We start from the raw sequence: 22677 nt of genomic DNA, 5'->3' as shown, positions 1-22677 counted from the left end.
GCACACGTTTCACAAACTTGAATCTGTGCAACAGTTAAACCCATACAAGCACAATAGGCAACTTTATTTGAACAATGCATTAAAATGAGCTGAAAGTTTTATACAAAATTAAACAGCTATGCAACGTGTTGGTCCCATATTTCATGAGCTGAAAAGACACCAGCAAATGTTCCATATGCACAAAAAGCTTAGTTCTCTGAAATGTGTACAAATGTTTACATCCCTATTACTATTTTTTGCCAAGATAATCCATCCACCTAAAAGTTGTGACATATGATCATTACCCAGGTGCACCTTGTGCTGGGGTTATGGTATGGGTATTCCCATTTATTTTAATTCACTGATTTCCTTATGGACTAACTCATCTTTAAAATTGTTTTTATACATAAGTTGGTCAGCATGGATGTCAAAACAAGACTTGAACAAGCACCTACAATTCCTCACATGGCAGCTTCTTGTCATTGTTGCTAGCTCTCTGGCCATCCAGATTCACTACACACAGACTTCTGACCCGTTTTTGTGATGTCAGCACAGATCAATAAGGCTAAGATCTTAACTGTTTAAAAAAAAATGGTTGAAGCGGAAGCATTGAATAATTACAGCAGTTTCCATCCCTTTACAAAGTAAGGAAGTACACTACATTGTTCTTAGAGCCCTTGGCGCTGTCCCATCAGTACATACGGAAAAAGGCACCATAACTATAAGGATTCCCATTGATTGTTGCTGTGGCAAGACTATTAAAATAGCAGCTTCCACAACAATATTCAAACTATAAATAAATACTGATGTAAATAGGACAACTTGGGAGTGGGCCATTCATTGTAGTGATCAGACAATATCGTCTTAATGAGAGATCAATTTCAGGGGCAACATGGACGCCAGTTCAGATATCTCGAAAGGTTTATAAAACTGCATGTCTTAATTACTCTAAGAAAATTGGCGATATACAATCATATTCTATATCTGCATTTAAAAACAAGCTCTAAAGTTTTTTCACTTCGTAAAATAACCACCGTAGCTATGGGTTTTCCTGAGTAAATCTGATCAGTGCCAGTTCCAATACTGCATTCTTCCGTGCTTGTGGATACATAGGGGTCCAGCACGTTGAGTAATGAGTTGTCCACACATTTCTTCAATGGCATGGAAAAGGGCACCACAGAGGGGGGCCAAAAAGCCTTCAGCATTGCCTTTCGCTGATAGTGGGGCAGTTAACACAAGAGACTGATTGTTTGTCTGTCTATATGAGAGTGGTGTTAGTCAAAAGTTCAGTGATATCAGGACATGTCTTTTTTCCAAGGTCCCAGGGCAGGAGAGTGGGTTAGGGGAAGATGACACTGCAAAATAAAAAGTAGGTATTGATTACTAATCAATCAATACTTCCAAGCTTTGTATTTGCAGGAATATGAACACGATGATATGATATTCATATGAAATATCAATTTTTGCAAACCTCGTACACATCAAGAGTGAACTCACGTGTCTGGATCTCAGGAGAAGGTGATCGCCAATGAGATGGCTAAAATGAGGAGGAGAATGGCACAGCATAACGCGATCCATATCTTCTTCTGTAGCGGAAGAGAGGGGTAGTATCAAGTATCATTAGCTAACCTGAGCAATAATTAGCCGTACAACCTTCAATTAATTCCTACCTTGCGTGCTTGGTTTTGGTAGGTGGCAGCTTTCTCGGTCTCCACCACTGCCTTCTGCACATAATTAGTTGAGTTGAGGACGTTGGCTTCAATGCGGTTGACCATATCCCCCTGCACAACAGTTTGTCAATTCAGCAAACACCTCACTAAGGTTTCCACCAACCAACTTTCTCAAAGCCCATTTCATGAAAATGTGCTTTTCACGGGGAGTGAACAAGTGCACACTTGGGTGGGAAAAATATTATGGCTCCGGTCTGTCCTCCTGGGGGTGACAGTCTTACCTGAGCCTCCACCTCCATGGCCAGGTACTGGAACATGTCATGCAGATCCCTGATGCTCCTTTCCAGTTTGAGGATCTCGTCATGCCGGGACTCGATTTCATTCAGCGCCTGCTTAGTGGCTTTAGCGTCGATCAGGATCTACAGAGCGGAAGAGTGTAAATGTTACAAATCAGGTTGAGTCTGACCAACAACAACAGTCACACGGATGATGTCTGAGAAATGACAACACATTTCTATTTAACTGCTCATAAAAAAAACCACACCCAGCAAAAGAGAACTACAGTTGAACTGAAACAGCTAAAGTTGTCAATCTTCTAAAAGCAAGTGGGGGCCAAAAGGGTTCCATTTACGTGGGGTTCTCTTTCACAGCTATGGCGACTATACAGGTTACAGATGTCTAAGGATGTCCTGTACAGCACAGGCAACTCAATGAGTGCTTACCAAATTCAAACCTGTAGTCCAGTGCAAGCCATCAAGAGTGTCTTAAACAAAACAAATCTGTCATCATTTTACTCCAAAAAGAATGTAGAAACATTTGTCATCGTCCCAAACATTACCGCTTACATACAGTGCATTCGGAAAGTATTCAGACCCCTCAACCTTTTCCTCATTTTGTTACTTTGCAGCCTTATTCTAAAATTGCTTAAATGTTTTTTTCCCTCATCTACACACAATACCCCATAAGGACAAAGCAAAAACAGGATTAGACATTTTTGCAAATGTATGAAATATCACATTTACAAGTATTCAGACCCTTTACTCAGTACTTTGTTGAAGCACCTTTGGCAGCGATTACAGCCTCGAGTCTTCTTGGGTATGACGCTACAAGCTTGGCACACCTGTATTTAGGGAGTTTCTCCCATTCTTCTCTGCAGGTCCTCTCAAGCTCTGTCAGGTTGGATGGGGAGTGTTGCTGCACATCTATTTTCAGGTCTCTCCAGAGATGTTTGATCAGGTTCAAGTCCTGGCTACTCAAGGACATTCAGAGATTTATCCCAAAGCCACTCCTGCATGGTCTTGGCTGTGTGCTTAGGGTCGTTCTCCTGTTGGACTGTCCTTCGCCTCAGTCTGAGGTCCTTCGCACTCTGGAGCAGGTTTTCATCAAGGCTCTGTACTTTGCTCCGTTCATCTTTCCCTCGATCCTGACTAGTCTCCCAGTCCCTGCTGCTGAAAAACATCCCCACAGCCTGATGCTGCCGCCACCATGGTTAATCGTAGGGATGGTGCCAGGTTTCCTCCAGACGTGACGCTTGGCATTCAGGCCAAAGAGTACAATTTTGGTTTCATCAGACCAGATAATCTTGTTTCTCATGGTCAGAGTCCTTTAGGTGCCTTTTGGCAAGTTCCACTCAGGCGGTCATGTTCCTTTTACTGAGGAGTGTCTTCTGTCTGGCCACTACCATAACAGTCTTGATTGGTAGAGTGCTGCAGAGATGGTTGTCCTTCTAGAAGGTTCTCCCATCTCCAGAGGAACTCTGGAGCTCTGCCAGAGTGAACATCGGGTTCTTGACCAAGGCCCTTCTCAGTTTGACCGGGTGGCCAGCTCTAGGAAGAGTCTTGGTGGTTCCAAACATTTTCCATTTAAGAATGATGGTGGCCACTGTTCTAGCGGACCTTCAATGCTGCAGAATTTTGTTGGTAGCCTTCCCCAGATCTGTGCCTCGACACGATCCTGTCTCAGAGGTCTACGGACAATTCCTTTGACCGCATGGCTTGGTTTTTGCTCCGACATGCACGGTCAACTGTTGGACCGAACATAGACAGGTGTGTGCCTTTCCAAATCATGTCAAATCAATTGAATTTACCACAGGTGGACTCCAATCAAGTTGTAAAAACATCAAGGATGATCAATAGAAACGATGCACCCGAGATCAATTGAGTCTCATAGCAAAGGGTCTGAATACTTATTTAAATAAGGTATTTCTGTTTTGTAATTTTAATAAATGTTTCTAAAAACCTGTTTTTGCTTTGTCATTATAGTGTATTGTGTGTGACTTTTCTTTTTTAATCCATTTGAGAACAAGGCTGTAATGTAACAAAATGTGGAAAAAGTCAAGGGGTCTGAATACTTTCCGAATGCACTGTATGTTTTTTGTTATTCAGCTAAACACAGAGCCTGATTGAGTAAGAGGAAAGTCATAGAATACTCCAACATAAAGAGGAAGAAAACACTTGTGTGATTGCCAGCAGGTAGTTTCCAGATTAGTTCATTAATTGTGGTTAGTTTCAGTCAGTGAATCTGTCAGTCAGTCATACTCACATTCTGTGTGAAAACATCAGTCTGTCCACTTTCAAGCATAACATCCAACTCTTCATCTGTTACATTGGTGCCAGCTAGAGGGATATAATAACTTTATCAGTTGCTGATTTTGGGTATATTTAATTTTCATACGAAATCACCTGTGGATGAACTTCTGCATTGCAGTCTTGAATTCAGAAGACAAAAATCCATGGTGTTGAAATCACTTACGATTCCCCTTTCTGAACAGCCACACAGTGACAGTAATAGATGTGGACTCACTGATTCTGAGCTGCCTCTGTATCCTCTCCACGTTGCGATCTCTGTAGGAAGCCTGGATGGTGTTACAGTGGCCCATCAACTCCACAAACTCCCGAGACAAGACGCCATGCTGGAGAGAGAAAAAGGAGGTAGAGGGATGGGGAAAGTGTTCATTTAAATGGCAGCCTACAGTAAAACTACATGACTGAAAATCTATTTATTTTTCGGAAATTAGAAGCCTCACTTGGGCTCTCTGCATCCTTAGGTTTATGGGGATGTATTTCCCATCATCTTCTCCTTTCTTGGGTTCAATGACTGTGAAAGAAAAGTAAACAATGGGTCTGATATTTCTGTATTCAGGTGTATCCACTGGGGGGCACCGAAACACCCGCGATCAATAGTCAATAGCTGATCATGTCACTTCAGTTAAGAATACTCACTCTTCAGTTTCTTATGGATCTGCATTGCCATTGTTTTGATCTGTTCCCGAAGGGTTTGGAGTTCCCTTTTCATGCCTGAACCAGAAAGAAACCTTACGACATCACCTTCAGTAACTGTCAACAGGCAGAGTAACTAATTCCTCAGAATAGGCAGCCTGAGGGGAATAATGGCACCTAATCATATAATTAGCACAACTGCTTTATCACCAAAAAACGATAACGATAAAAACAGAGACATTTCTTAGTGGAATGTGATCCTTTGACAAGACATGGAGGTGCAGTGATTAATTAGGCTTCAGCTCACATTACACATTCTATGCATATCATAACTCCTAACAGTACCACCATAGCATATATTTACATACAGCATATTAGCACTAATGTCAATGTATTAGTGTTGATCTACTGACCGTCCTCTGGCAGTGCCACACCCAACACGGTCTTCTGTTTGTTCTCAAGGTCAGAAACCACCTTTTTAAGTGTCTCCAGTCCCTCTCGAATCTCTTGGACCTGATATGAAGGGATAAACAGGCTGGTTAACGTAAGATGAGCTAAATCAGTGAATTTGGTTGTTTGGGGCACTTGAGAACGGGCCAGGAGACATATTCTGCATCATCCTATGTTTTCGCATAAGATGTCAATTGTGCATACAGAAAAGCTGCTGGTTTTAACTTGACAGTATTTCAGATTATAACTTGCCAGATCACATTGGCACGGTAATTTAATGTTGACACAACAAACTGTTCCTGTGCTTGGCATCCACAAGCCAAGAGAAAAGTACTGCAGAACAACATAACTTGAAACTGACAGCAAGTCATTGTAAAATGCAAACAGATGGCTTGACTGTTGAATTAGGTTGCATGATTTCACCTTCTTGAAAAATGCATCATTCTCCTTCTCCTCCCTCACTGTAGAAGTCCCTGGTTTGATCATAAGTGCCCTGCCCTCTTCATCCTCGTCTGACACCTCGGCAGTCTGGTGTGTGAGGAAGAGCAAGAGGGGGAAAGAATGGACACAATCCTCAACTTTTTGTCGGCACTAACTCCATCATGGCTCGTTGGCCAACGCCTATGGGGAAATTTGTGTTTTTGTGGGGGTTTTATGTTGATAAACGTGGGAAAAAAAGGTCTGTGCTAAACAGGTTTAGGAGATTTTAATAGTTTTGTTATGAGATAATCATCGTCACTTACTGTGGATTTGGAAGTATTTATGTAATCAAAACAACCACATAAAGGCTTCATATTTCATAAAGGTCATGTTAACTGAATGATATCATAGAACAAAACGTATAAGATCTCCTAAACCTGTGTTAACCTCAGACCTTATTTTCGGCGTTCATCCCAAAGTCCCAACCTTTCCCTTGAATTTCAAATCAAATTCTATTTGTCACATGCGCCGAATACAACAGGTGTATTAGACTTTACAGTGGAATGCTTACTTAACTGCATTGTTGAATAAGGGCTTGTAAGAAAAATACCTTTAAAAAAAACAATAAATAAAAAGTTCCCCCATAGGAATGGCTGAACGAACCATAGGTAATTTATTTCCGTTTTTTAGGACTACGAGCTAGCGAGCTCTACTGCACATCATTGCCATGTAAATCCAACATGCATGCAACCCATGAGTGCGGCATTGAACTTTTAATACACTTCTAGCCACTGGCCTATCCTTGGGGTGTAGACTATTCCAGCTATGCTTGCTAGCCTAGCCAGGTTAACAAGTACGTTAACTTTAGCAAAGTTCGCCGATTAAAAAGCAATGTAGCTAGAACTAATAACTAGCTACAAGATAAAGAACACCATGAAATAGCTAACAAATCTGCATTAAACCTTCCCTTGCAAATTGACCAATTGCTACATGAATTGGTATTGGTTAGTAGAAGTTAGCTTGAAACTCACATTGCCCAGTTCCTTGGTTCGGTCCCGCATTTCTTCTCAGTCCAAATGCAATGTATTAGCTAACGAATATATTACTACGATATCCTATATCAAGGTGAAGAAAAATTGGAACAAATGAGCAATAAAACATACACGAAAATAACTTTCGTGCTTGTGTCATTCAACAAGTCATCTAAACGGCTAAACTAGTCTTCCCTTTAGGATGTTAGAGAGAAAGACAGTCCACATTAGAACACATTGAGCTACGCCACCTACCGTACTGGAGCTTTTTTCTTTGTTTGACTGACAATTAAATAAGCTGGTTCATTTTGCCCTCTGCTGTTATTAAACATGGTCACATTTATAATTAGTTTGTGCTTCATTGTATTTTTTTGTACCCCCACAACAAAAGTCCATTACCTATTGTGAAATTGTTATTGACTTGATATGATCATAATGATCCTTCAAACTGAGAAATTAAATTGTACGTGACTGTAATGCAGCATTTCCCAAACTAGGGGTCACAACCCCATATGAGGTTGCCTGATTTGAAAATGGGGTCGTCGTAGAAACTCTGAAAAAAGAAAATTGCGCTTGGTTCATAGAAACTGCGGGTATGTCAGTAACATTCGCTAACAGCTACATGCGGTTGTAATAAACAGAGCAGTTTCTGTTTTCTTCCTACAAATGTGGCTCTAACTTTATGACCCCATTCCTGAAAGATAAGACTCCCGGGAACACATAGGCGTCTTCTGTTTCCTTCTACAATGCCCACAAGCTCAGGATTCATTAGAACAAAGTGGACAAGACCAAACACTAAATCAGACTGGGGGGGAAACAAACATCATCATGATGTTCTTTTCTACATCATGCACAATTATTGCCTGATGATCTTCTGAACTTCACAATACCTTTCTGATGCATTTCAGTCACTTCAAATCATACTTCCTTCAGATTGAAATACACAAATGTAATAGACTGTCATAGCCCCAATTAGAAAAGTGAACTTTTGCTGCTGAATACATCACTTTTTTACACGGTAGGGGGGGGGGGAAATGTTGATATCAAAATAGGGTCTCTGGTCAAAAAACGTATTGGAACACCTGCTATAACGTGTCTATAAGAAGAACATGCATCCCACTATCTATTTCAGATGCTTCAATCTTTCAAAATGGCTTCAGAATATGGAATTCCAGACCTTACGGCAAGTGAAATATTCCTTGGTGTTAAACTGAATTAATTTGAATTTGGTCAATCGATGAGGAGGCCTCCAAATCCACAAAGGGAGAGGATGGAAGGTATAAATACAATACACAATACACTGTGATCATCTAAATCAGATCAGATTCAATTAAAACCTAAATTAGAATTTCTAGGTTAAGAGAACACAACATCACTTATCAATTTAAACATACGTTCTCAGTTTCGTAATGTTTTGAAATATAATGCATGTACTGAGGAAATTCCCAGATATGGTAGCCTAATAATTACTGAATAGCCCTCAAAGTTGTTTCTTTGATGACAGCATATTCCCTTGGAAATGTTGTATTGGGAACAGAATGTGTTGCTATAAAAAGCTATCACTGACTTTTGCAGCCAATTGCTAAGCACTAAAGTCGCTCTGGATAAGAGCGTCTGCTAAATGACTTAAATGTAATGTAAATGTAATTAAATGAATAAAGAAATCTTTGTGTGGTAGGATACTCTGCTTTCATAGCCACAAGATGATGCTGTTTGCCTTACTAAACCACAGAATCAAAGTTTTCAGCTGAGTAGGCCTGCCTAAACTAGTTATACTATCAGAATACTTTATTATACTATCAACCAACCAAATTGTTCAATGTAGGCCTAAAGGACATTCTAGGGACATGTACCAGGGTATGTGTGTGACTGACCCTACAGGCATCAAACCAGGCTACTCAGACATTGTCTGATATGGTGTTTCAGATGCATATTTCACCTAACATTGTATGTAGGTTGCATTGCCCATAATGAAATACAAAATATTTATTTTGCCATTTTGGGTCTGTAAGTAGTAGACCTTGGCCTATACAAACATTAAAATCACACTCAATTCTTGTTTTTCAATGTAAGTTATAGAGCAGTGGTTTTCAACTAAGTAACGGGGTGGCAGGTAGTCTAGTGGTTAGAACATTGGGCCAGTAACCGAAAGGTTGTTAGATTAAATCCCTGAGCTGACCAAGTAAAATTATGTAATTCTGCCCCTGAACAATACAGTTAACCCACTGTTCCTAGGCCGTCATTGTAAATAAGAATCTGCTCTTAACTGTCTTGCCTAGTTAAATAAAAAAACATTTAAAAAACATGAGTAGCCTACCGCAGGTGCTCTGCAATTCTTCTTCTTTCAAACATAGTAACAGTTAGTTGCATTATGTGTGTTATTAGTGGTTAATGTTATTATAATCAATGTCAGATGTCTTTTTACAATGCAAATAGGCCTTTAATTTGTTACATTCACTGCTAAAACTGACTAGATATTTTATTTTAATGTTCTGCAACTGGTGGTCCTCAAGAGCTTTGGGCAGTGATTTGGTGGCCCCCGGAACATAAATGTTTGGGAACCGCTGCAATAGAGCACTGGAATCACTTTTAATATTGAACAAGGGACAACGGATATACGCTACATTTGTTTTTGTCAGGTTGAAATAAACAGATTCACCTTGTTTTGAACAAGGTATCATATCAGACAGTGGTTCCCAACTAGGGGTACTAGGACCCTTGGGGGTACTTGGCCTATCCACATGGGGTACTTGAGAAGACTCATGAGACTATACTGGTCAGATGCACATGAGGAGGAACTTGGGGGTACCCCGGGCAGAGAAAAATTCAGTTGGTGGAACAGTAACCGAAAAGGGTTGGGAACCACTGAAATACAGCTATGGTCTCGTTGTAGGCTTAACGTTTGGTTGGTAAAACTACATTCCCCATACTGCGCTAGTGCGCAGCGTCGTGTCGTGAGCTGTCACTCCGCCGGGGAGAAATTGGTATAGCATCTCTGAGCAGTGGACTGACTGGGTGACAGGGACCATACAATGCGTTGAAAAGTATCTCACATATACCTCTTTATTAGCAATGCCTTCCTTATAGCTATGGACATTCGGATTGTTAAAGGGTGGACTGTCTCGTTATTCTCGTTGGAGACGCGGACTGTTTGTCAATGAGATATGTGGAGTCGCTCTATCCATCGGTATTAACGCAGAAAATACAAGATGAAGAAGCAATTCAATCGAATGCGACAGCTCGCCAACCAAACAGTGGGCAGGTAAGGACAAATGTATTGAGAAACGCATTCAGTTCTGCAATCTTGTAAGGACTTCGATGTGGCAGAATAGGCTGCCATTATGCTCCATCCGACATTCCGGTCGAAAATGATTGAATGAATCTTATGTGAAGTTACAGCTTTCATATAGCAGACGATCTGTATGCAATACTGCTGGTTTTAGTTTTTCTTTATGCCTAATATGACCGTAATTTATGTAGCCTAACAGTGGTAGCGCGCGCACAATCGGGGAGGGTGAGAAATAATAATGTGACTGCTTGGTTACCATCACCATTCCAAGCTGATGCTGCACTCTTGGACATCGCAAATTATTCTATGCTTTACTGTGATTAAATAGCATAGGCCTGGTGCATAGCCTATGCAATTTAAAGGTCCAATCCAGACAAATCTCATGTTGGCTAGCCTATTCGCCAATCAAAGGGAGAGTCTTGATGTAAAAAACAATGTTGCACCGCAACTCCTGGGTAATAAACCCATGTATTCACTACATTAAAGAGTATTATCCACCATATTAAGATAAAATACGTCAAAATTGCATTGCATTAGAAAATCATGAAGCCCACAGTCACAGTACACTCCAGTGGCGTCATTAGGCCTGGGCTTCCAGGACTGCAGCCCCGAATGTTTTTGGTCCAGCCCTGAACCTTTTGATGGTCTTTTGATGCAGGGGCTTGAGCCAAAGTTAGAAACCCAGCCTAAAACCCCAAACAGCAAGCAATGCAGGTGTAGAAGCACGGTGGCTAGGAAAAACTCCCTAGAAAGGCCAAAACCTAGGAAGAAACCTAGAGAGGAACCAGGCTATGTGGGGTGGCCAGTCCTCTTCTGGCTGTGACGGGTGGAGATTATAACAGAACATGGCCAAGATGTTCAAATATTCATAAATGAACAGCATGGTCCAATAATAATAAGGCAGAACAGTTGAAACTGGAGCAGCAGCACGGCCAGGTGGACTGGGGACAGCAAGGAGTCATCATGTCAGGTAGTCCTGAGGCATGGTCCTCGGGCTCAGGTCCTCCGAGAGAGAGAAAGAAATAGAGAATTAGAGAGAAAATATTTTGTATTTTGGTTTGATTTTGGTTTAATGATAATGAAAGACAAACACACATACCAGTGAGAGTGTAGGGTGCGAGATGCAACTGACATTTTGAGGAGAGAGGATGGAGGAAGCTTGCCTTGAAGTGCTCAGCATCTTGTTATGATATTCATTATCTGAATTAGTCCCACAGAATTATACCTACGGAGGAGTGGCTTCTATGGAGGAACTTTGAATGTCTTTGAACTTCCGAGTTGGTTTAACTTTAGGCCAGAGCAAACGTTAGCTAGCTAGCTTGTGTGTGCAGAGCACCACCAGAAAAAAACATCTGAGTGACAGAGTGAGGGCTTTGCATAGGCGCTTTGTTTGCGATTTTTGTGGGACTGGAAAAAAATGTCCGGAATGTAAAATAATGTTATTAACCCGTTCCCATGCTTTTATATGGTTCTGTTCCGGAACAGAATAGATCACTTTCATTTTCGGTTCGGGTCCTGTTCCTCAAATAATTTAGTTATTTTCTGGTTTTCGGTTCTGTTCCCTTAACCGGTTCCAAACCTTGATTGCAGGCTATATGTCTGATATGAGTTCCCATAACAGTGCATCACTTACACACTAGACAGTATGCCATAATTCACCATTTATCTACTGAAAACCTTGTCTTTAGCCCAAACCATTGAAAAGATATGATCCATTTTACCAGAGCTAGGATTTTCTTCTACCGCAAATTTGCAGGAACCATTTGATTAACAAACCATGTCCTGGGCCCTTTTAAAACTAGGCTACTCATGGACTGCTAAATTAACTTATTTGTTCAATAACAAATATGTTTGTTCCGTCGTGTTACCTTATTAGCTAACAACCTGGTAACATTTCCTCTCCATAGGGAGTGGAACAAAAAGAAATACGTCATTTTGCGTAGTGTGTCCCGGGTAGATTTAGGCTATACCATGTTGTCTTCAGGATATTTTCTGTTTTTATTTTAAGTCAGTGGAACCATTTCTATTTCTTATGATGGGCTATCATATAATAGGATCATTTGTATGCTTGTCAGAAATGACAGGAGGCTACTGTTATTCCTCATACTTCTTTTATTATTCCACTTCTTCCTAATATTTCAGGTGTAAGTGCTTATCTGGTGTTTGGTATTTTATCAGGATCCTCATTAGCTGTGGCAAAAGCAGCAGCTACTCTTCCTGGGGTCCACACGAAACAGGAAACATGACGTAATACAGAACATGAATAAAAAAGAACAGCTCAAGGACAGAACGACATCAAATGTAAACGTCACACATAGCCTGCATATCAGTACATACACACAAAATAACTGGGTCAAACAAGGGAGAAGCGTTGTGCCTTGAGGTGTTTCTTTATCTATTTTTTTTAAACAGGTTTGCAGTTCACTTGAGCAATCTGAGATTGAAGGGAGTTTCCTGCAAACATGGCTCTATATAATACTGTATGTTTTCTTGAATTTGTTCTGGATTTGGGGACTGTGTAAAGACCCCTGGCTGCATGTCTGGTGGGGTAAGTGTGTGTGTCGGAGCTGTGTGTAAGTTTACTATGCCATGTACATGTTGATTTTAAGTAATAAAAACAAGAATAGGCTATATTGAAATGGCTGTTCCTTAAATGATTTTGTCATTTTAGTAGTGTGCACTATCCTCTGGTCAGAGATGGCAAAGGGACTCTCAATAGCTCATAAATGCAAAAGATCATGCCTATGTAAGATGTATTGTAAGATGACAAGTGTCTACAACTAGTCAACTAGTCAGCCTCAACCACCTTTAGATTTGTCTTGAAGGTTTTGTGACTTGTAGAAATGAATTATTATACCATCAACATAAAAACATCCCCCTCTGCAGGGCTTTCATCAAGCCCTATTTTAAAGGGATGGCTACATATGAATTATTATTTTATGTATTTTTTTAGTGATACAATCTTTACATATTCATCTCAAAATGTACCAGATTGATGCATTTAGCTGTTGAAATTAAAATGTTCTTCTTCCGGGGGAGGATACCCCGGGACCCCCCTATTAGGGTTCCACCTCTGGATTTTGGCTAAGCCCCTGATGGCCTCAAATCCTAGAAACGCCCTTGGTACACTCTTAGAAAAAAAAGGTACTATCTAGAACCTAAACAGGTTCGTCATCTGTCCCCATAGAACCCTTTGAAGAACCCTTTTGGGTTCAACGAAGAACCCTTTCCACATAGGGTTCTCCATGGAACCCATAAGGGTTCAACCTGAAACCAAAAAGTGTTCTACCTGGAACCAAAAAGTGTTCTCTTATGGGTCAGCTGAAGAACCCTTTTGCAACCATTATTTCTAAGAGTGTAGACACAGGTTCAATGCCCTGTTCTATATTTGCATGCACTGTATGGACACAAGGCCTGCATATTATATAGTCTGAACTGATGTTCTCTCCTAATTTGAATGTTTATAGGCCCCCGAGTGGCGCAGCGGTCTAAGACATTGCATCTCAGCGCTAGAGGCGTCACTACAGACCCTAGTTCGGTCCCAGGCTGTATCACAACCGGCCATGAGTGAGAGTCTCATAGGGCGGTGCACAATTGGCCCAGTGTGGTCCGGGTTAGTGGAGGGTTTGGCCAGGGTAGGCCGTCATTGTAAAATAAGAATTTGTTCTTAACTGACTTGCCTAGTTAAATAAAGGTTAAATAAATACAAAAATCAATGAAATACAAAATCTGTGTCTCAGTTACTATGGCAACAGCAGAGCCAAGAGCACTAGTGGTTTTTATGTCAGTGGGGTGAAGGCCACGCATATACTTAGGGGCCAAATTAAACTGTGACAGGGATACAGTAGGAGAGAACGGGAGACCAGAAAAGAGGTGAGATTTTAGCTCCATTCCCTCAGTAATCTGGTTTTATATATTTTTTTCTTTCTTTTATTTGTACCACTCAACCTCATACGGTAACTAAAAGTCAAACTCATGTCAACAGTGTGTCTTTGTCGCTTGACTGAAAAGCTTTTTTGTCTCTGTTGCATAACCCAATGCAGAATCAATGTTGTGTTTGTTTAAACTCAACTCCTTATTCTTCAGGTAATGAAAATTGGCAAACAGAACCTGCAAGTCAGATTAAACACAAAGGCGATGATTTATGCGCCACAACCAGATTAACCTGTTTCAGTTCCCAGGTTCATCTCAATTTGACTCCGATACATCCTTGCGGTGGTATAAGTATGTTACAACCAGTTTGTCTTTCATGCCTGGGTCTGACACGATGTTTACGGATGATGCTGGCACACACCTACAGGATTTTCTATGTCACACCGTCCATATAGCCTCGCCTGCTGACTTTCACTTCGGTGAGTCAGTCAGTCGGACAATGATATAGGTGTTCATCAATGCAAAAGGTATTACCTCTCAACAGAGTGGACTTGGCAGGCAGAGGTAATAGGAAACTGTGATGAAAGCAGTTTAATGGCTGGTTATAAGTCATTACTGGAACTCAGGAGAGGTATTGGATCATATCCTCCAACCAGTATCATCAGGGCATTTAGAAAGGATGAGTCACTATTTAAAGCCTTGGGAGGATTCCCTTTTGACCATGGAATGCAATCTGGAGCTAGATTAGATTTGTCTTGCTGCTAGACAGTAGAGTCTTATGTGTGCCTCACGAGAAGCAGAGGAAGTGTTGCTATCTCATTTAGTATCTTCGTAAGAGATTCGAAGTGTGCATGCTGTACCCTTGCCCTGTGGGTGCAGCCAGGTGGGGTGTGTTTATATCACTGCACGCTTGTGATGGCATCAACGTGTTGTCCGAGCCAGCTGTGTGTGTCTGGGAATGTGTGTGTGTGCATGTGTGTGCATGCATGCATGCACAAGGGTGTGTGTATGTGTGCATGCATGCAGAAGTGCATGTGTGTGTGTGTGTTTGTGTGTTTCCCTGTCTTCCTAGTGAGCTGGCACTGCTGCATGGAGCACTAGCTCACTGAGGCGTAACACCCCAGTAATGAGTTATAACCTGTATCCTAAGAAGTGGAACAGCAGGGGCAATTAGTCATATTTAGAGGGCAGCGGCTCCAGCATGGCTCCTGACTGCTGGGGATCCATGTGCGTAAATGGGGATGTCTCTGTGACCTTGGCAGCCGCCGGCACTATACTTGGCTTTCACTTGCTGACTCAGTAGGCTATAGGTAGAACATGTACTAAAGCAAAGGACTTTTCAATGATATGTTGTTCTATTTTAGCATGGTGAACATGATAGAAAGGTTTCACCCAGTAACGAGTATCTGCAAACCCTGAACCTCCATTATTAGTCCTGTGTAAGGGTGTGTTATAAAAATGTGTGTCTGTGTAAAAATGTGTGACGGTCTGTCTTGGCTGTGGTGAGGGAGGCAAAGTCATGAAGAGGAGTGTTTTTATCCGTCTGGCTGGATCACTATTCTGCTGTTGATTTTGAGCTATCTTCTCAGTCACGGTTTTTGTGTTGATTGGACTTTCGGTGAGAGGTGAGGTCGTGAATAGGGGAAACTGTTATGTTAGCTGGAAGTAGAGGAAAGCTATCTCTTTAGGAAAGGATGATTTCATCTCGAAAACGGGGATTTTTCTTATTTTGCGTCAGTCAAACTGCTGGGTCAGCAAAGGAAGTGAAAGAATGTGGGGACTGATAACATTTTTTAAGGAAATGTTTTCCAGTGAATGGAGATTTTAGAAAATGCGTTCCTTATCCTCAGAAACAGTCTGGGACATTGTTTATTTTTTGTCACTTTATGATTTGTTTAGACTGTCAGACCCTGGAACATTATTTGCCTCCATAAATGTCTGGCCTTACCATTACTGACTGACGGTCATTCTGCCCTGCTATGACTGATGATTAAAAACATTGCATGTTTTTCTCAGGGAAAAAGCCAGGCAGGCTACTAATGTCTTTAATTTCGGGGTATCCATGTTATGCTTTTACTATTGCCCTGTCAAAACTAAGGCAGGGTATGATGTATAGCCGTGTCTGGACTATTTGATTGATGAACGGGGTCGTTCAATGACAACCAACAAACTATACTTGGCTTTTCTCTGGGCCTTGGTCCTGGAAGTTTGAGTGCCACACTAGAGATGGTGAACCCTGTTCAATGCCTTGTGTGAAGTTGGTGACATTACATACCTTGTGGCCTCATGCAGAGTCAGTGACGCACATGACAGGGAAGAGAATGATGGGACATGGCTTCCAAACATTGCATGTGGAATCCCCAAGTTGTCTGAGGTCTCATTGAAGACAGATCCAGAGTTTCTCCCTCGAGCTGCTGTACTTATAGTAAGCGTATGTCTCTATGACGTATTTCTCTGAACATTTACTATTTGGATTGAAGACCACCGCCACCCAACTGCTGGGTCTTAATGAGAGTATCGTTCTACATGTTTCGGATGAGGAGAAATTACTCCAGGTTAAACCAGGTTATTTCTTACCAGGGGCAACGGTTGTGGTTCATCTCAGAGTTGAGTTTTTCCTCAATGTTGAATCAGCATTTCCTACATGCTGATACAAGGGCTGGCGTGTAGCACTGGACTGTGTCTGTCAACAGCATAGAATTCCCCAGGGATTCTAAATCCAGTCTGGAATCCCCTGTCAATCCCTGACCTCATATACATCTGCATGGATGTCCCCATGGCCGGCACTTCTGTGTCCTTGTATACAAATGAGAGGCATTGTTTTCTTGACCGCCAACCCTCACAACCATTAGCTTCGTCTTGGATTGAAGACCACCGCCACCCAACTGCTGGGTCTTAATGAGAGTATCGTTCTAAATGTTTTGGATGAGGAGAAATTACTCCATAGGGGTGATCCTAGTCTGTTTTTTCATCCTCCCTGATTGCTGGACCATTCAGTTCAAAGACAATGAAACACATTTGTCAAACATTGTACGCGTAGTGGACTTGATTCTACAGTGCAGTGTGTTTTCAGATTCTGCATCCAACCCTAGGAAACTCTTTTCCACCTTCTTCACTTTGAAAAGAAGGTTGACGACATCCGCTCCCTATTCACTCAGCCTATTGAGTCCTCTGGTCCCACTCACACAGAACTACTCTGCGCCTTGATCTGTTTCTCCCACCTCTCTCCAGGTGAAATCCTGCGACTAGTCCTCTGATCGCCCGACTACCTGCCCGCTCGACCACATCCCCTCCTCCCTTCTCCAGACCATCTCTGGAGACCTTCTCCCATTCCTCATCAACTCATCCCTGACCACTGGCAAAACACTTGAGCGTGTTGTCTCTGATCAACACTCTCGTTACCTCTCTCAGCACGGTCTTCTTGACCCTATCCAGTCAGGCTTCAAGACAGGTCACTCACGTGTGTTAAGATTTTGATTGTATGACTTAATTTGCCCTTTTTATATTGTAAAAAAGGCTTCAAGACGGGTCACTTTGTGTCACGGTGTGCTGTTATTGTGAAGTGAAAATGTTAAGGAGCAACAATGGCTGAGCTGCGAAGTGGTAGGCCACACAAGCTCACAGAATGGAACCGCCGAGTGCTTAAGCGTGTAGTGCGTAAAAATTGTCTGTCCTCGGTTGCAACACTCACTACTGAGTTCCAAACGGCCTCTGGAAGTAACGTCAGCACAATAACTCTTCATTGGGAGCTTCATGAAATGTGTTTCCATGGTCGAGCAGCCGTACACAAGCCTAAGATCACCATGCGCAATGCCAAGCATCGGCTGGAGTGGTGTAAAGCTCACCGTGATTGGACTCTGGAGCAGTGGAAACGCGTTCTCTGGAGTGATGAATCATGTTTCACCATCTGGCAGTCCAACGGACTAATCTGGGTGAACGCTACCTGCCTGAATGCACAGTGCAAAGTTTGGTGGCGGAGGAATAATGGTCTGGGACTATTTTTCATGGTTCGGGCTAGGCCCCTTAGTTCCAGTGAAGGGAAATCTTAACTCTACAGCATACAATGACATTCTAGACGATTCTGTGCTTCCAACTTTATGGCAACAGCTTGGGGAAGGCCTTTTCCTGTTTCTGCATGACAATGCCAGCGTGCACAAAGTGAGGTCCATACAGAAATGGTTTGTCGAGATCGGTATGGAAGAACTTGACTGGCCTGCATAAAGTCCTGACCTCAACCCCATCGAACACCTTTGGGAGGAATTTGAATGCAGACTGTGAGCCAGGCCTAATCGCTTAACATCAGTGCCCGACCTCACTAATGCTCTTGTGGCTGAATGGAAGCAAGTCCCCGCAGCAATGTTCCAACATCTAGTGAAAAGCCTTCGCAGAAGAGTGGAGGCTGTCAGAGTAGGGATGCCTGGAGGCTGTTTTAGCACTAACTGTAAGTTGCTCTGGATAAGAGAGTCTGCTAAATGACAAAAATATAAATGTATGGTAATTTTCACAACTGGGCTTATGAATTGATTGTCCTTCACTTGGAACATAATCAGTATTGTGTCTCAGCTGCCTAATACAATGAGATTTTTTGTTGTTGTTTTTGAGTCAAAATAAATAATGTAGGTTTGACCGTCATTTGCACTCTACAATATTGTGTTAGCCCTTTGAGCTAAAGTCGAGGCATTAGCACGGGGGAGCTAACGCGACTCTTATTGCTACAGGGGGTTCAGTAGTGGACCAGTTAATGGGAGCTGACAGGTGTGACATTACCTTTATAGTGTGAAGTGTTGCACCTCACCGAGGTGTTGAGAGGCTTTGAGGCACAGGGGGTGAGAACAACCAACACCATCACCTTCTTCACACTCGATGAGTGTGTGTGTGTTTGTTAATCATGGCGATAGTGTAGTAATAATGACAGATTCCTGCAAGCAATTAGAGCCGGGCGCTATCTCTGGGCTACACTGTAATTAGAAGAAAATTAAAGGCACTAGGAAGCTGCCAGAGGGGGCTGGGAATGGCTGAATACACACACACACCCCCCCCCCACACACACACACACACACACACACACACACACACACACACACACACACACACACACACACACACACACACACACACACACACACACACACACACGCGTCTCTCTCCCAATAGCATATACACACACTTTCCAATCTCTTTTCTCCCTATGCATCTCTCTCTACTTGCTCCACTCATCCATTTACCTTTCCATTTCTTCTCTTCCTCATTCCCTCCACTTTGTCATGTCACTCTGGCATCACTCCACTTCCCCTGCAGTCTATCCTTCTGTGGAGGGGGGGGTCTCTCCAGATATGGTGGTGCAGAAAATGTGCCTCTGAGAGATGAAACAATCTTGTTTTCTGTGCGTACCACTGATCATGATCAAACAGGACCTTCTGAATGAATTGGAAGTGGCCCAGTAGTTAGGGGTAGGACCCTGATTTTTTTTCCTGGTCAGGAAATGCTCAGGGCCCTACCAGTACCTATAGGCCTCTACTGAAATATCATTGGTTTTAGAGGTTTTCGATTTTAGAGTCTCAGTCAAAAGTCACCTGACTGAGACAGATAGATTGTGAGGGCTTCTCAGTATGTTCCTGTGGGACATCATCCGCCCTCTTCTCTCTTTAACCTTGGGAGAATCTCAGTCAGAGACATTGCTGTCTGCAGACAAGTGTTGCTGCAGCCACTGGAGTGTGAGTTGGATCCCCTTAGGACCATGCAGACCATGCAGACGCCACACCCAACCGTTCTCCGCTCTACCCGATGACAGCATCTTCTAGATCAGAGGATAAGAGGTGGACTGGAGGAAGCCTCCTGTCTGGACAGTGTTTTTCTCCTAGCTGTTTGGCCTGCGTTTATCCACGGTGACAGAAATATTAGCTCCAAAATGGCAGCCTTTTTGGTCATTTTGGCTCGTACTTTGATCAGATTCCATGTCTCTCGCAGTCAAGGGGCAAGGGAAGTGAGCGTTTGTCAGAACGATGCAGCTGTGTAGCTGTGGGTCGGCAGGGTAGCCTAGTGGTTAGAGTGTTGGACTAGTAACCGAAAGGTTGCAAGTTCAAATCCCTGAGCTGACAAGGTACAAATCTGTCGTTCTGCCCCGAACAGGCAGTTATAACCCACTGTTCCTAGGCCATCATTGAAAATAAGAATTTGTTCTTAACTGACTTGCCTAGTTAAATAAATGTAAAAAATAAAATACAAATATCCTCAGAGTTGTCCAGTGGGCTGGTGCAGGGAGGGGAAGGAACCAATGATGTCAAGTGAGTCAGAGAGGGGGCCAATGGGTATTACAGCATTGTATATTTCTTCCATCACCAGGGCAACCCAGGTCATTAAGAGCCAGGTGTTCCCTACTCTGGCAATGCCCGTGAGTGGCATCACAACCCGCCACACCTTTCCTGCATGCCCGCCTCACGCCATCTGTGATTGAATTTCAACATTACAAAAACAGATTGAGATCCCACCTGGCATGAAAACAAACTGACTTTCTCTGTGAACACACACACTAAAATTACTCTACACACACATAAAACCCTCCGACTCTGAAACATGAGTATTTCGTCAACATGAACGAAAAGACCTGGTCTCAGCTAGACAGGAAATGAGTTGGGTTGAGTATCAATCCCAGGGCTCTAGCTGAGATTTCGGTGTTGTAATGATATACGCTAGGCTAATTGTTGCCTGTTGGGATTGGGAGTATGTATGAATCTCACTCAGTGACCACATCTCCTTTCCAGTACGTTGACGTCTAACTCAGAGTTGTCACATTCTCTACACTGAAGTGTCGACTGCTGTGAGAGCTGTCAGACAAGGTCCCAGAGAAAATACATCACATCATAGTCCTCCTGTCGTCACCACATATAATTGGTTACATTGGCCATTAATCAGGGATGATTAGAGAATTCAGTGAGGAAACATTTCAAAAGCACTGACGGAATCTCTCGTTCCTGTTATGCCACAGTGAGTGAGGAACAGTGGGTGAACTGTCTTGTTCAGGGGCAGAACAACAGCTTTTTACCTTGTCAGCTGGGGGATGCGATCTTGAAACCTTTTGGTTACTGGCCCAACGCTCTAACCGCTAGGCTACCTGCCGCTTCTATTGAGGATTTACCCAAGTGTTTTACCCAAACGGGTCAGACTTTCCTGTTTCCATCTACAGGGGCTGACACTTGTCTCAATGGAAAAGCACCATTAGTGTTTTCACTCTTCTCTGTTATTAGATTAGTCGAAGGTAACACTTTACATTAAGATGTTCTTATTGTAATTCAGTAGCATTGTAATTACTATAGTAACAACATGGTCCTTATTCCATTTGTGTAAATAACAACAAAAATGCTCATCTTAATACTATGCAATAACAAAGCAGTTACTCATATAATGAGGTTTTATGAGTAATCACAGTGTCAGTCCTCTTCGTTCTTATTCCATTGTAGTTCATACACATTATCATAAGCCAATGGCGCTTGCACGGTTAAAGATCTCCTTCTCTACCACGCTCCCCGTCAAGCAGTGTAACAGTGAGGAATAAAGGACGATGAGGCTGATGGAAGAGAGAGGAGGAAAGAGAGGGACCGTCCTCATTATGTTCACATTAACTCGATGCTCCTCTCAGGGAGAGCTCGAATCATTCCCCACATTCTATAGGGCAACATTTTTCTTCTTTCATGCTCCTTTCCCTCCACATATCCGTCCTCCGAGGCTGTTTTTCATTCGTTGTAATGGTGGCCTTTGGCCGGCACACTACTAACCCTGTGGAGTGACATTGGGTGAGCCTAATCTTCTCAGAAATTGTCCAGTGGGGTTGGCTGCCCAGGTGGATAGTCGTTGGTTTCTTTTTCCTTTTACAGGGCTTTTATATTTGGTGCACCATTGTGACCGAGACAGATTGTGTTGAGACTATTGCATATGGGGGGGTTACAGACATTTCTGGGGAGTCACAGATCTCTTGTACAATTGGGTCACCTGTATAAAGGATCAATTAAAGCCTAGATTCAGTCAGATCAATTGTTAAGCCATAATAGCCGACGCCCGCATAGCTGGTGTTTTGGCTGTGTCGGAGGTGTAACTGCGTCCGAGCTGTCAAATCGGTGACCGGCTGCTTGTGTTGTCATTGTCATGAAACCGCTCCCGTCCCACTCGTGTTAGAAGTTCAGAATAAGAAAGTGGAGGCTCCAGATGTAGGATCTTAATTTGACCTATATTGTCACAGCAAAATAATCCTCCAGCAACAGGATTTGTGATCGGTGGTTAGGCTATTAGCTGGCCAAAAGTAGGCTACATGAAAAGTGCAATACTGTTAATATAACCAAGTGTTTTGTGTGGGTTTTCAGTGAATTTATGTAAATCACAAAGCTCATCTCTATTTCCTGCGGCGCAGGAATATTCTCAGCAACAAAAGTGTGATCAAATTGAGATCCTACATCTGTATATAGAAATAATGACACTCAAATTGAAAATCACTAAACAAAATAATGAGGATTTCTATCAATCTAATCTTGGTGTAGATTGCATCACACATTCCAGTGTTCGAATTTGTAAACACGTCTGCAGATGAATTCTAAATGAGACTCCGTGCAGCCAATGGTAATGTCCACTTTAGGTATAATGCCGGGAGCAGCTTGTGGATTTGAAGGCTCTTACCGGCTGTGATTGACAGACAGCGATGCTTCGCCTGTCTTGTGGGTACTAACAAGCCGACAGCATGCTCGGTAGTGCTCGGCATC

General features: G+C 42.5%; 2 protein-coding genes across 7 annotated transcripts in view; one reads left to right on the top strand and one right to left on the bottom strand.

The window, feature by feature from the left end:
• Positions 1–29: 29 nt before the first annotated feature.
• On the bottom strand, positions 30–6995 carry LOC135505007 (syntaxin-4-like). Of its 3 annotated transcripts, none has more exons than XM_064924011.1 (11): positions 6769–6995; positions 5741–5845; positions 5281–5380; positions 4871–4945; positions 4675–4745; positions 4452–4560; positions 4191–4264; positions 1931–2068; positions 1650–1760; positions 1451–1565; positions 30–1334 (listed from the first exon to the last, which is right to left on the bottom strand). In XM_064924011.1, the coding sequence occupies exons 1-10, from the start codon at positions 6796–6798 to the stop codon at positions 1488–1490; spliced, it is 891 nt and encodes a 296-aa protein (XP_064780083.1). In that variant the 5' UTR covers positions 6799–6995; the 3' UTR covers positions 30–1334; positions 1451–1487. The 3 variants fall into 3 exon arrangements, with proteins under 3 accessions (XP_064780083.1, XP_064780082.1, XP_064780084.1); XM_064924010.1 differs by having other exon boundaries at positions 1477–1565; XM_064924012.1 differs by lacking the exon at positions 5741–5845 and having other exon boundaries at positions 1477–1565.
• A 2758-nt stretch (positions 6996–9753) lies between these two features.
• The window catches only part of LOC135505004 (rho GTPase-activating protein 44-like), an 82112-nt gene continuing 69188 nt past the window's right edge, over positions 9754–22677 (top strand). For all 4 annotated transcript variants that reach the window (XR_010450200.1, XM_064924004.1, XM_064924002.1 and 1 more), the window contains exon 1: positions 9754–10030. Coding sequence is in view for 3 of the 4 variants with exons in the window: in XM_064924004.1 (XP_064780076.1) it covers positions 9978–10030 (53 nt within the window). In the remaining variant the exon portion in view is untranslated. The remainder of the gene's footprint in view (positions 10031–22677) is intronic.

This window comes from Oncorhynchus masou, chromosome 18, assembly GCF_036934945.1.
Source record: "Oncorhynchus masou masou isolate Uvic2021 chromosome 18, UVic_Omas_1.1, whole genome shotgun sequence".
NCBI classification, from domain to species: domain Eukaryota; kingdom Metazoa; phylum Chordata; class Actinopteri; order Salmoniformes; family Salmonidae; genus Oncorhynchus; species Oncorhynchus masou.
The sequence above is the reverse complement of the archived record's forward strand: the minus strand, read 5'-3'. Positions and strand labels throughout refer to the sequence as shown.